Raw genomic sequence first — 14,895 nt, 5'->3', positions numbered from 1 at the left:
ATTTAGTTTGTAGTGTTGATTTCCTCCACTCCTTCCTTTTATTATATCAGTTGCAGGAGGCAGAGTTTGGCGGCTGCTCTGGGCTGGAATATTTATTGGTCGCCACCTCCTGCTTTTCTTTTCCATCATGAAGATAAAGCCCAAGGCCAGCCTTTCCTGGTTCTCCCGATGGTTACTACAAGTAATTGCCTAGTGTGCACTTGTAACGCTAGCACTTGTGAGGTGGAGGAAGGAAGACCAGGAGGGCAGCTGCTGACAAACAGGCCTAACCTGAGTTCAAGCCTGAATTGATCCTCAAGATCCTCTTGTAAGGAGAAGACTGACTCCCTTCAAGATGACCTCTGACCTCTACTTGCATTTGCATACATACAATATAAAAATTAACTAAAAAAATTAAAAACAAACAGAACCAGGAATGGGCTAAGATTGTGGCTCTTTTGGTAGGGTGCTTGCTGGGATCCAAGAAACCCTGGGTTCCATCTCCAGCACCACATAACTTGATGTGATGGTGCACTGTTTATAATTGTAGCATCTGGAAATGAAGGCAGAAGAATCAGGAGTTCAAGGTCATCTTCATTATGGAGTACATTTTTTTTTTTTTAAAGATTCCTGGGCAGTATAGCTGACAAGTTTTCTGTGTGAGCCACCTGATTTTCCATGTTCAGGTAACCCTCATGGCCATCTCATGGCTAGAGGCCAAATCTAGCTGATTTTTATAGATTCCCTGCCGGCCTGGCAGAGGCTTTTAAGAACAAGGATAATGGGGGCTAGAGATGGCTCAGCAGTTAAGAACACTTGCTGTTTTTGCAGAGAACCACGTTCAGTTCCCAGCCCCCTCCTGGTGGCTGACAGTCACCTATAACTCCCAATTTCCGGCATCTGATGCCTTTTCTTGCCCTGTGCAGGCACTAGGCATACATATCTTGCACATATATGTATGCCTACAAAACATATAGATTTGTTTGCATATAGATTAAAAATCTAATTTTAAGGCTGGGCAGTGGTGGCGCATGCCTTTAATCCCAGCACTTGGGAGGCAGAGGCAGGCGGATCGCTGAGTTCAAGGCCAGCCTCGTCTACAAAGTGAGTTCCAGAACATCAAGGACTAAACAGAGAAACCCTGTCTTGAAAAAAACAACAACAACAACAACAACAACAACAACAACAACAAAAAACCCACACTAATTTTAAAATCAAAGATAAGGAATCCTTATTTGTTTTGGTTAAATCCTTATTTGTTTTGGTTTCTTCTTGGCAATAGGAGAAGTTAAGGCTTCAAGGCCAAATAACAGAGGGGAGCAACATGATTAAAACAATTGCTTTTGGCCGCTATGAGCTGGATACTTGGTACCATTCTCCCTATCCTGAAGAATATGCACGGCTGGGGCGTCTCTACATGTGTGAATTCTGTTTAAAATACATGAAGAGCCAAACAATACTCCGCCGACACATGGTATGTTCTCTTGAGTTCCACTATTGTGAGCATGGTCCCGAGGGGACTGTTACGTGATTTTCCAGTTGTGTCCTAGAGATGACATAAGTGTCTGAGATGACATCTCCCAAGTGTCCATAGCAATGGAGTGGAGACTGAAGGAATTGAAAGTTACATTTCAGGGTGACTGTCCACCAGGACCAGTGCTGTATGGGCACCTTCACTTCATCCTATTTACAAACATCTTTTTTCTTTTTTCTTCCTCAGAATATTAATTTCCCTTCCCTACAGTTTGTGTTTGTCCAAACTCCAAGAAAATACATATATTTCATTAGATATGACAGGACAGTGTGGCTTATATTTTTAGGTGGTGGGTGTCTATGAAATGTGTGTTGAATGAATGCATATATCCACTTGTAATGGATGATGAAAGTAACAGAATTGATTGATTGTATTTCTGAACATTTTTCATATTAAAATAAGAAAGATGTGCACACCTTGGTCTAGTGAATTATGAGTATAAAAGTCAGATTTCAGGAAATGCAAGCTTGCTTGTGTTCCCATTGCCACAGGTATAATCACTGAAATGGCTTCTTTGGCTGGGCTAATGTTTTAAACAAATAGCTGTTTCGTGGGTTTGGTTATCATGAAAGAACGAGCAGGAATAAGTGTAGCAGGCTTTCATGGACCACCAGCCCCCAAATCAGGACACAGAGACTTAATATTAGTTACGAATGCTTGGGCTTAGTTTAGGCTTGTTCCATTAGCTCTTACAACTTTTTAAATCTGTTTCTCTTCATCTCCATTTTGCCTAAGGGCTTTTTACCTTTCTTTCATTCTGTATGTCCTACTTTCCTGCTTCCTTTGTATCTGGCAGGTTGGTGTCTCCCTCTCTTCTCCCTCTTTCTCCCCTTGAGCCTAGATTCCTCCTCCTACTTATTCTGGCCTTTCAGCTTTTTATTAGGCCAACCAGGTGCCTTAGGCAGGCAAAGTAAAACAAATGCAACACATCTTTACATAGTTAAACAAATATTCTATTCCTCAACAAGTAAGGGGAGGAGATAGGAACATAGATGGAACTTTGAAACATTTCCAGTTAATAAGTTTTTGAGTTACCTGTGAAGATTAGAACATGGTATCCAGGCTTTAAGCACACACACACATGCAAGCACTCAAGCCCTCTGTTAGGGAGGGAGTGCAGTCTCAACTTACTGGGTAAGTACTAAACCATCTACTGTACCATCGAGCTACATTCCCAAACCTGGAGCATAATTCTTGGAGGGCGTGTATATGATTTTTGTTTGTTACAAGTCGGGTCTTTAGCTCAGGCTAGCCTTAAACTTGTAGTATTTTCCTATCTCTGTTTCTTGAGTACTGACATCACCATTGTGGACCAACCACTATGTCCGGTGGAACTTTATTCTTTTTTTTTTTTTTTTAAGATTTATTTATTGTGTATTATATATACAGTGTTCTGCCTGTGTGCCAGATCTCATTATAGATGGTTGTGAGCCACCATGTGGTTGCTGGGAATTGAACTCAGGACCTCTGGAAGAGCAGCCAGTGCTCTTAATCGCTGAGCCATCTCTCCAGCCTGGAACTTTATTCTTGAGTTGTCAAAAAGATGTAGTAAATTGTTTAATAAGAAAATTTCTATATGTGTGAGCTTGTGTGTGTGTGTATATGCATGCAGATGTGTGCACATGTGCATACACACCATGGCATACATGTGAAAAATGAGAGAACAACTTGTGGGAGTCAGTTCTCTCTTGCTATGTAAGTCCCAGAATTGGATTTGAGTCATCAGGCTTGGCAGCAAACACCTTTACCTGCTTGGAACTTTTCACTGGCAGGGTAAGAGAACTTGGCTTGCTGCCTAAAATGCTGCGTACTATCTTCACCATGAATCGAACATTTTGAGACTAAGAAAATGGGGTTACTTTGGAACCAAGTGCCTTCCAGCTTCCTACTGCTTAGCCAGGCCTCCTGCCTTTTAAAATAAGCCATAGAAGGTCTTTCTCTTTCTAACATATGGCAGGAGGTGGGCAGATATCGAGTGGCTCATGCTCTTCATCATTGTGGATCTGTTTTCCAGTCTGAAAACAGATGCTGAGGCAGGATGGTAATGGGAAATGACTGGGAAAGGTGAGCGTAACATACTTAGCAACACTAAGCTGCCAGAATAAGCTGCTTAAGAATTTCCTGTTGGCATGAGACATTTTATTGTAAGCAAGGATATTCTTATTTATCTGGCTTTTACGTTATAGGTGATTTAATATCTTGGGCTGAGATAATGCCAAAAATAATCCAGACAACATGAGCCCAACAGCCATAGAAATGCCATAGATATAGTGCAACAGCTTAAGAAGGCTTTAACTTTTCTGAACACAATTGATTTCACTGTCCTCAAGTGTGTTCAACTGTCCATTAACTCAGTTAACCAGTTTTAACCTGCAGTTCCTTTTCCCTCTTAAGGAACAGGGTTGTAGAAAAATCTGATTGCTTCATGTGGACTCCATTCTCTTGTAGGCCAAGTGTGTATGGAAACACCCCCCTGGTGATGAGATATACCGCAAAGGCTCCATCTCTGTGTTTGAAGTAGATGGCAAGAAAAACAAGGTAAAAAGTGGTGACTTGAAAGAAAGAGGTGCTTGGGTCAAGCATTGATGGGTTCCCAAGTTTGTTTTGTCTTCACAAAACATTTGTGTGGACTAGGGATTAGTTCTGTTTCAGGATAGTGCTGGTTTGGCCGTTCTTTGCTTTGGGTGTTTTCTAAACTCTTCTAGCCTCTGACCCCCCACATAAACTCTTTCTCTGCTTCCAGATCTACTGCCAAAACCTGTGCCTTTTGGCGAAGCTTTTTCTGGACCATAAGACGTTATACTATGATGTAGAACCTTTCCTGTTCTACGTTATGACAGAAGCGGACAATACTGGCTGTCACCTGATTGGATATTTTTCTAAGGTCAGCAGGATCTGGTGATTTAGAAGCTTAACAACCACAGCAGCATTATGGGTATTGGCATTAGAGGGCTCAGACCTCTGATGGGGAAGCAGACAATGGTGATAGGCTTCCTGTAAGCCAAAGAAGAAGGCGGCAGCCAGCACACGTATGACAGATAGCTTTATGAACATATTCTGTCTAGGTTCTTCTTCTGTTATCCAGTGGGCCTGGAATTACTATGCAGCCTAAACTGGCATGAGACCCAGGATATCCTCCTGCCTCAATCTCCAAAGGGCTGGGATTACAGACATGAATCTGATACTTGGCTGATACTGTTATTAGAAGGTTCTAGTTTATTCGGTTTCTGTACTTGTGGATTGGAGCTACCACTGGCCTGTACCCTTCCTGTGAATTTAAAACATGTCTTATAGTTGAGCCAACTCTGCTGGCTTTGCCTTTCTCCTTGTTGTTAGGTTAAAACCAGGAACATATTCTAGTTGCTTGTTCTCCAGCTGGGTCATTGTAGCATGACTAGTCCCTCTAGTGGTAATACCTCTTCATCTTTAAAAGGTACAGGGCCATCACAGTGGCCTCCAGCACTATTTCAGAAGTACTTTTGTCCATCTGTTCTCTGTTATGTGGTCCCGATCTAGATGTTTTAGTGCCCAAGATTGCTGGGATCTACAAGACAGATAGAGAAAAGTATAACAGAATAGCCCAGGAATGGACTCAGAAGTATGCGATTTAATTAAAGAAATGGCTGGCTAACCTCTAAGAATAAAGCTAGGGAACTCTGAAGGAGGGAGGCCTTTTGGTCTGACTGCTTTCTGTGAGCCCACACCTCATCTTCTTGTGCACATGTTCACCTGACACAGCCATGCTGTGTGTTGTACACACTTGAAACGAGAAACTAGAAATACCGAACTTCTGTACCAGCACTGCCTCCCAGCAGGGAAGTGTGTGTGAGAGAAGCCAGTTCTCCAGGCGTAAGCTAGGTGTGAGACTAAAAGCTTTCCTTGTTGACCTAAAGTTGGATGATGGGGAGATGGGAGGGGTGCTGGATCCAGTGTGTGCTTGGGTGTGAGGGAGAAGCTCCAGTTACCGCAGTTAAAAACCTAAGAAAAATAGGAGCTATTAGCTACGTATGAACTGAGAAACCACATACAAACCAAAGGTTATGGAAAGGAGCTAAAGAGGAAGGCTGAAAGAAGAGCAGGGAGATGAGACTGCTGAAGAAAACCCTACATTCTACGTACTAACAGCTCCAGTCCATCGAAATGGTCATCAGTGAAACTCAGACGTTAAAATGCAGCACGCGGGCAGAGTTTAATCTGTCTGGTCATAGCCCTCACCTAAGCTGTAGGTCCTTCAGGGTGAAATGAATACAGAAACAGCTTCTTGCTCTTCTTCACCCTGCTTTGTATGGCTTTTTGAGATTAGATGGGCCTAACTGCTGTAGGCCCATTTCAATGTAAGGGTGAAAATTCATTTGATGGAAATACTTGTGTAAAGACCCAGTTGCTCCTCTGGAACTTGTACATTCGAGAATGATTAATCTGTGTAATAAACTGATAACCACCATTATTACATATTTAAAAAATATGTAAGACCAGATCCAGCTTAAGGTCTTCTTCATTTTGCTGAGGCAGTCTCCCTGTGTCATCCTGACTGGCCTAGAACTCACAGAGGTCCACCTGCTTTGCCGCCTCGGTGCTGGGATTAAAGGCCATCACAGCTGTGGTTGTGGGCTTTAATGTAATTTAACAGTTTTAAAGTAATGTAACAACTTAATTAAAGTAAAAAACAATACAGCATACAAGTCACCCCCTAAACTGTACAGGGCAGTGGCTCCTAATATGACAAGTTGTGTGACTGGTGCAGGCCTCACTTTGCTGTGTCTCAAGAAGAAACACCGCAGTCTGTTCCCGTTTCCTCTGACCTTCCTGGCCCCTCCTACAAATTGGCTTATTCTGGATATTTATAAATGGAATCAGCTATTGTGTGATTTGGTTAGATTTTCATCTTCAGGGGAATTCTGTTTGGTTTCCTGTCTTCCCAATGGGCAAGCTGTCTCTGAACAGTGCTTCTTAAAGAGGGCTGTTAAAGAGCGTTGGTGTGCTCTTGGAGTTGTCTCCCTAAATTGACACTGGAGGTCTGAACTGGAGACATCCTTAGGTTAATAGCCTTGACCATCACGATGTGGTAACAGGTGTCATAGTCACTTCCTAGGACTAACAATAATTTAATTTTGCAAGGCCTTATAGCCTTATTTTTTTTTTTTTAATCTAGGATGGGGGTGATTGTGGTGGTGAAATTTTTGTTCTCAGTGCCTCATGATCTGCTTGTCTGTTCTTGATTTTAGGAGAAGAATTCATTTCTCAACTACAATGTATCCTGTATCCTTACCATGCCTCAGTATATGAGACAGGGCTATGGCAAAATGCTCATTGATTTTAGTAAGTGATGTTGCTCAGCATCAGCTCCTCAAGGCTGGGACCCTGGGATGTTGTTGGGATGATGTGTGCTCTTGGTAGTTCGGAACATGTAGTGAAAGTACCCTGACAGCTAGTTACTGAATGAACAAAGGGAGGGGGACGGGGACAACGATGACATGAGCATTAACCAATGAATACAGAACCAGGAGTTGCTACTGAATCCGTAGGAGATGCAGAGAATAATAAAGTGAGCTCTGCAGGATTATCCCATTTGAGACTGAGACAGCACAGATGCGTGCCTAAGGCTTAAAGCTGTCCTTTGATGCCTGGGATTTCACTTATGTAAGCACTTACAGAGGTAATCCATGTGCCTGATGCGTGCTGTGGGTATTATACTCACTCTTCATTAATCATGGGCATTGGGTTTGAATTTGTCTACCCACTAATGTGTACCTCCCAGATTAATGGGGGGAAGGGTCTCATTACATTTGTTGGTTGGTTTGGAGGGTATATGTGGAGATCAGAAGACAACTTGCAGGAGTCTTCCTCCTCCATGTGGGTTCTGGGTTTGAACTAAGATCATCAGCTTGATGACAAGTGCCTTAATGAAACTGTTATTTAAAATGGTTGTGAGCATTGTGCTGAAGTAATGGTCTTTAGCACAGGAAGACTGATAACTGCAGGGATTAGATAAGCTCTCTGCAGACGTGAATTATGAGTTACGAGGGCAGTACCTCTGAATCAACAGAATGTGTTGTAAGATGTTTGTAAACAGAAGAGAACATTATACATAGACAGTTTGATGGCTCTGGTCAGAGGCTCTCAAGAAGCAAACTTCACTCTCCTGTGAGCAGTGGTCCAGGATTCCCGAGTCAGCATTCCCAGTGCCTGTGGAGCATAACCACTGTGGCCGACAAGAGTCAGCTGTGTGCTGCCAGCATCTGTGTCATTGAGTTGTAGTCAGGAAGAATGGAGGTGGGCTGGAGAGCTGGCTCAGGAGTGAGAGCACTGGCTGCCCTTGCAGAGGACCCAGGTTCAGTTTCCAGCACCCAGACAGCAGCTCACAACTGTCTGTAACTCCAGGGGATCAAATGCTCTCTTCTGGCCTCCACACATTGTGCACATACATAAATTCATACATGTAGGCAGGCACCCATACACATAAAATACAAATAAATGTTTTTAAGTCTTTTTTTTTGTCATGGGTATGTGTGATGTGCATGTGTGTTATGTTCACCTGTGATAACGAGAAGTTGATGGTGTCTTCCTCTATTTTTTATTTCCTTATTGACACCATCTCTCACTAAACTGAGAACTCACTTTGACTACTCTAAGCTAGTCTGCATGTCCCAGAGATCCCACTTATGCCTCCAGAAAACTGAGGTGACTGGCAGCCACCATGCCTAGCCTACTTTTATGAGGGTTCTGAGGATCCAAACTCTGGTTTTTATGCTTGCGTGGAAAGTACTTTATCTGCTGAGCCATTTTTCTAACCCCTAAAAACAATTTTTTAATTAATATTTATTTATTTATTTTGGTTTTTTTGAGGCAGGATTTCTATGTATAACAGTTCTGGCTGTTCTGGAACTCACTCTGTAGACCAGGCTAGCCTCAAACTCACAAGATCCACCTGGCTCTGCCCTCCAGGTTCTGGGATTAAAGGTGTGCACCACTACCACCCAGCCATATTTATTTTTATTTTATGTACATTGGTGTTTTGCCTGCATACGTGTCTGTGTGAGAGCTTCAGGTGCCCTGGAAGTGGAGTTACAGACAGTTGTGAGCTGCCATGTGGGTGCTGGGAATTGAATCCGAGTTGTTTGTAAGAGCAGTCAGTGCTCTTAACTGCAAAGTCATTTCTCCAGCCCCAAGTAAAAAAATTTAAACTAGACATGGTGCATCGAACATATAATGCTAACATTCCTGTCTCTAGAGGATTGCCACACTTTCTGGCCAGCTTGGTTTAACTTTAAGAAAAGAAAAATAAAAATAAATGGTTGTTTTGTTTTGTTTCTTTTCTTTTTTTTTTTTTTTTTTTTTTTTTTTTTGGTTTTTCCGAGACAGGGTTTCTCTGTATAGTTTTGGTGCCTTCCTGGATCTCACTCTGTAGACCTGATTCTGAGTTCGATTCCCAGGTACCTACATAGTACAAGGAGAGAACTGATTCCTGCAAGTTGTTCTTTGATTTCCCCACCAGTATGCACACAAAATAAGTAAACATAATTTTTTAAGGCCCTCTCTCCAAATAAAAAATAAATAAATAACCAAGTCTGTGTTTTTTCTTGGCAGGTTATTTACTTTCCAAAGTGGAAGAGAAAGTTGGCTCTCCAGAGCGCCCCCTGTCGGACTTGGGCCTCATAAGCTACCGAAGCTACTGGAAGGAAGTGCTGCTCCGGTACCTGCACAACTTCCAGGGCAAGGAGATTTCCATCAAAGGTAGAGTGCACTTGATGACAATGGCCCCTATTCTGTTTAATCTGACTGTGACTAGAGAGCATTGCAGAGACCTCACCGCAGGGCTCATGATCCCAGAACTTTGGGTCCTGGGAATGGCTATAAAGTGGTTTCTCCCATCTGGAGTTGTTAACACTCAGTTCTTGTAAAAACCAAGAGGAAGACCTGGAGAGGTGGCTCAGTGGTTAAGAGCACTGGCTGCCCTTCTGAAGGACATGGGTTCAATTCACAGCACCCATATTGTAGTCCACAGCCGTATATAACTCCAGTTCTTGGCACACATGTGCACAGACATATATCCAGGTAAAATACCCATATACATAAAATACATAACATACACATGTGAATATATATCATTTCTTTTAACAATCAAGAAGAAAGACTTTAAGGATTTTGAAACATTGGAATTTTAGGAAAGACATCTGGCCCTTATACAGGAAGAATTTGGGGTTCCAGTTTGACCTTGATTTCTGAGGGGCTCAGAGTAGCTTTTTTTGTTTTGTTTTTTTCAACACAGGGTTTCTCTGTGTAGCCCTGACTGTCCTGGAACTCAATCTATAGCCCAGGCTGGCCTCAAACTCACAGAGATCCACCTGCCTCCGCCTACCAAGTGCTGGGATTAAAGGCATGTGCCACCACCGCCCGGCCAGAGTAACTTCTTACCATTAAATCTGTTTTTGTTAGTTACTTGGGCTGGTCAAACATTCTAATTAGGTAGCCTAAGTACCACAGATTTGGGCTCTGGAAAACTAGGAAAGAGAACCTTGGGAGACATGGGTGTGGAGGTCTGTGCTTCAGCTGGGATCTCAGTAGTTCCTCTGTTACAGAAATCAGCCAGGAAACAGCTGTGAATCCCGTGGACATTGTCAGCACTCTGCAAGCCCTTCAGATGCTCAAGTATTGGAAAGGCAAGCACCTAGTTTTAAAGAGACAGGTGAGAGTTCCCTCAGCTGCCCGTGGTGTCCTTAGAGCTTAGCAGAGCTTATTGGGCGGCACTACCTACAGTTGACTTCCCTTAGAGGGTATGACTGGAAGCTCCTTCTAGCCTGTGGAACCAGGACCAGCTGGCAGCGAGCTCCATGTGGCCTTTGTTGCTAAACTTATTTCCTTCTTGTCCTTATCGGAGCTTTTGGTAAGCTCTGTCAGATCTGTGTGGCACAAGCTAAGCAGCTTTGTGTGGCATAACACTTCTGCCCATCCATGCGAGTTCTCAGAAGTTCTAGGATTCTCAGAGGTGGGTTGAGATGATTTTGTCAAATGCCACCTCAGCTCATGCCCATTTTCCATTTTTAGTTACTTACATGTAATAAGCCTACATGAACTAATAGTTTTCACTTCTCACTGAAGGCAGAATAGGAAGAAATAGATTAGAAAGAAAAGCAGTTTGTAAATCCAAAGATGATATAATGTTTTACCTTTAATATATTATTGGAACCTGGGTGAATCTATTGCTAGTCATTTTGGAATCTGTTTTCAAGTGTGTTAGTTCCCTGTATGTAATAATCGCTCCCTTATTCTTCACAGGACCTGATAGATGAGTGGATAGCCAAAGAGGCCAAAAGGTCCAACTCCAATAAAACCATGGATCCAAGCTGCTTAAAATGGACCCCTCCCAAGGGCACTTAAAGTGACCTGTCATTCTGAGCCAGCGAGCCCCAGCAGTAGGAATCCGTACCCTAGGGATCTGTCTGTCATTTCTGTTGCTCTTGTGATTGGCAAGTACAGTATCCTTTGGGAAGGCCACCCCTCAGGACTGTCCTGGCTCCGACCTTTGTGTACTCTGCAGACACTAGTTCTGAGGAACTGTTGTTTCGGCCTCAGTGAGGTTGCCTGGACGGATCTGTATCAGGCTCCAGTGCAGATCCTCATAGCACTGACCCAAGGAGTTGTGTTATGGTACTGTACCTGTCCAGTCACTGGTTGTTCCCGCCTCATGCTCTTTATCCCCATGAGGTCTGTTGTGTCCTGAACTTTGTGCTAGTGCTTTTTCCTGCCTGGTCACCAGACCTCCAAACATGGTTGCCACCGAAGGGCCCTTTCCAGTTATTCCTTAAACATAGTCTTCGTGAAGGGGCGGGGAAGAGGCAGCACTTGTGAGTATATGTGTGTCTACTGGGAGGGGTCCATTCACCTTGATTTCATCTCACAATCACTTCTTTTTCTCCATTGTTTGTCCAGTGACTTGCCTTTGGTCAGGATCAGGCTGGCCCGAGCTAGGTTCTCCTGAAGCATTCCCAGGGGACCACAGCCCCTGGTCCAGTGAGATGGGGGGAGAGGAAGAGGTGGTGACTTCATGTTCTCCTTTGTATTCACTTGTGGGCACTGGGGCAGTATCTTGCTGGAAAGAAATGGATATTCTTTTTTCCACAGCAGAAAGTGCCCCTCTCTTCATTTCCTGCCCCTTTTATGTTGGCAATTGCCAAGTATTTTAACAGTTTCATGCCACATGTTAATTGATTTATCACACTGCAGATATTTCCACCTGCCTTTGCCAGTCTGGTGTAGGGCAGCTGTACTTCCACATACGTTGCACTGATTTTGTCCAGAGCTTCCTGGGAGAAGTGGAAGGTGGTTGAAAATGACTTGTGTTTCTCAGCCCATGACTCAGCAAGACAGAGTGGCCACACCACTACGGTTTGCTTCCCTTCTCCAGTGCCTCCCCCAGCAGGCTGAAGTGCTTCTGTCCCTCCAAGAACTTCATTTCCCTTTTGGGACTTCACCATCATCCTCTTCTCTGGTTCTATTTTTAGTGGTGTTAAGTGAAGGAAGAAGTGTTCCCTCTAATTTCTCCCTGTCCCGTTATATAACCTGCTATCTTGGGGCAGCTTTTGATGTCTGACATGTCACCCTTCCCAACTTGGTCTCCTCCAGCACTGCTGTCTTCACGTGGCACCCTCACCACAACCCTAACTCTGGTCATTTGTGCCTTTCTCTTGTCATCTGTACACTACTAATCCTCACTGTGGGTTGGAGGGAGCTGAGCTGAAGCATGGTCAGTGGCAGCCCTCCAGGTTCAGTGTCACTGTTAACATTGATCCAAATGCCGCTTCACTGGGGCTTTTCTTAAGGGGTAAAGGCCTTTTACAGATGCTGAACCCTTCCCCACGTGTGGTAGAATGTGCTCTTCTATATCTACTCAATAAAGCATGTTCTCTGCTCATGTCTGATTAATCTGAGTGTGATTGATCTGTGGTTAATGGCTCAGTGAAGTGTTAGGAGTGGGGTTTGTAGCTGTGGATTGTTTCCCCCTGTGAAACAGATTGTTGACAGAGTCAGTGTTTACTCTGAACTCATAATTGGTAGAACAAATTGAATCTGCCTCCCTTTGGCTCCAGGAACTAGTTATGTACAACAGTGGCTAGCTGGTATAACATTCTTGGATTCTTCTGCCTCTGGTTTGGAATTGGAACCAGTGGAAAGTTAAGGTAGGGAGGGGTACCATGGGTGCTCGTAGGAGGCAGAAACAAGTGTGTGCCTTTTTCTCCAAGTATGTCCACCAGTAGTGAGCTCTGCCATCTCTAATCATTACCCAACTCAGATTGTGCTTCTGGAAATAATTGTAGTTTGCTGTGTTTGCTCGGGCAGGACTAGGAGGTTGGGCCCGCCGTCTGTGTGGTGGAAGGGGAGTGTTGACTGGGGTGGTTCTGCTCACTGGCAGGCCCTCCTACTGCAGTTGGGAAATGCAGTGGAAAAAAACAGCTTCCCCTTCTGTTCATCTTAGAACAGGGTTTGTTCAGGTCTCTGTGTTGTAAACATTTGCAGCAGACAGAGGGAAATTTTGTTCTTTCGAGGTTTGAAGATTGAAGGTAGTTAACATGGTCCATGGGAATTGAATGCTGAGGGAGAAAGATACATGGTCCTGGTCCAGTCTCTAGATGGGTCATCACCACTGAAGTCTGGCACTAACCAGTATGCAAGTGTTCACCTCCCTTGACAACCCACTTGACTTTCCTACCTGTAGAAGAAATCTGGAGCAATAGTCTGCAGTTAGTTGTTCCTGGGTCTGATTCCTGATAGCCACTCAGCAGGGGCCTGTGAGGGGTGGCAGTCTGTGTTTAGCACTGCTTCCCTAGACCCTTGTATTAGCTCCATGGAGTTTGCTCACACTGGCTATACAGAAGGAAACCTGGAGCCTGCTGCGACACAGGAGCCACGGGCCATTGTACTGTCCCCCGTGAGAATCTGTACTACCTCTGCCGTTGTCTTCTTCAGCCAGCTTCAGTTCCCTAGTGTCTAATCCTCCTTCCTCTGCTAGGTACATACATAGACTCATTAGAAACAGCCATGTTTCTAGAGGCTTCTTTTGAAAGAATACTCACTCATCAGAGAACTTTCAGATGCTGAATGAGAGAGGGCCTTGCTTCTCTTGCCTCCGAAAGCTGTGCTGTGGTGAGGTCTGGTCACCTGATGCCTCTGTTTTCCCACTTCTTATGGGAATAATAAGTCCTGCTGGGGCATTTTTAGCAGTGTAGTATACACTTTGTAGAGCACAGTCGTGCTTCCTACTTGGACTTGGCCGTCATTAGTCCCTGTAGTTCTAGACAGGTAGTGTGGCTGGGATTAGGTACTGCTGGAGTGGAGTTATCTATTAGGCTGGTTGATCTGGATCAGTGGTTCTCAACCTTCCTAATGCTGCGACCCTTTAATACAATTCCTCATGCTGTGACCCCAACCATCAAACTATTTTCATTGCTACTTCATAAGTGTAATTTTGCTATTGTTGTGAATTGGAATGTCAGTATCTGATGCAGGATATCTAATATGCAACCCCTGTGAAAGGGTCGTTTGACCCCCAAAAGGGTCGTTCGTGATCCACAGGTTGCAAACTGCTGGTGTAGATGTAGTTGAGGCTCTGGAGCATCTGAAACCTATAGACAGAAATAGAACACAGTTGGCTTGCAGCACACATCAATTCTGGAACATGAAACCAGTGGAAATGAGCATTTTGGTTGCCTTCCAAGGGCAGCCCTTCCCACTCTCCAGAGGGAGAGGGGTACCCGTCAGATGATTGGAGTGGCTGTTCTTCCAGCGTGGTCAAGCAGCAGGGCTCCGAGCCACGGTCATCTTTTCTGTTTGTTTCTGGCCCCTGGGAAGCTGATAAAGGAATTCGTTTGTGTGCACACCTATGCAGATATGCACACATTTGTTTACAGTTCAGGAAATTGCCTTTGAAGTCCCTTCCCACACATGGGCTTAATGAAGTCTGATGGAGAAGCCTCTGTGGTCAAGCAGGAAACGTGTTCTGGCCGCTTTACTCTTACTCGGGACCCTGAACTAGTTTGGGTTATACTTGAACACAGCCGATTCTGGTCGGCGGTGAAGTGTAGAGGGAGGTCTGGCTCTGGCTGGTGGGCCTCACGGTGTGTGTCTTGAGAACAGAGGATGAGAACACCTTTGCTAAAGAATAGGATGTGATGTGTGCTGGGAACTGGACCTCAACTGGTTTTACTTTCAGGTCTTGTGGGCCACAAGCTTGCAAATGGCTGCCTCTCCCAGACTGATGGGGGCAGTGTAAATTGCTCACTTCCTTTGTGGTACCTAGCGATGCCAATGAATGTCACTGAGCCAGAAACAAGGCTGGCAGGGGGCACGAATCATCAGTTTGTCCCTCCCCTCCTGTGCCTTCAGTG

At 44.3% G+C, this 14,895-nt stretch overlaps 1 protein-coding gene across 6 annotated transcripts in view; it reads left to right on the top strand.

Moving 5' to 3' along the window:
• Positions 1-12,425, top strand: part of Kat7 (lysine acetyltransferase 7) — a 39,309-nt gene extending 26,884 nt beyond the window's left edge. For all 6 annotated transcript variants that reach the window (XM_076543196.1, XM_076543193.1, XM_076543192.1 and 3 more), the window contains 7 exons: positions 1,262-1,453; positions 3,962-4,051; positions 4,257-4,397; positions 6,739-6,832; positions 9,101-9,247; positions 10,093-10,199; positions 10,790-12,425. In XM_076543196.1, coding sequence (XP_076399311.1) covers positions 1,262-1,453; positions 3,962-4,051; positions 4,257-4,397; positions 6,739-6,832; positions 9,101-9,247; positions 10,093-10,199; positions 10,790-10,891 — 873 coding nt within the window. In that variant the 3' untranslated portion in view covers positions 10,892-12,425. The remainder of the gene's footprint in view (positions 1-1,261; positions 1,454-3,961; positions 4,052-4,256; positions 4,398-6,738; positions 6,833-9,100; positions 9,248-10,092; positions 10,200-10,789) is intronic.
• Positions 12,426-14,895: the final 2,470 nt, after the last annotated feature.

Source organism: Peromyscus maniculatus, chromosome 8 (genome assembly GCF_049852395.1).
Source record: "Peromyscus maniculatus bairdii isolate BWxNUB_F1_BW_parent chromosome 8, HU_Pman_BW_mat_3.1, whole genome shotgun sequence".
NCBI lineage: Eukaryota > Metazoa > Chordata > Mammalia > Rodentia > Cricetidae > Peromyscus > Peromyscus maniculatus.
Note: the sequence above shows the minus strand (reverse complement) of the source record. Positions and strands in the feature narration are given on the sequence as shown.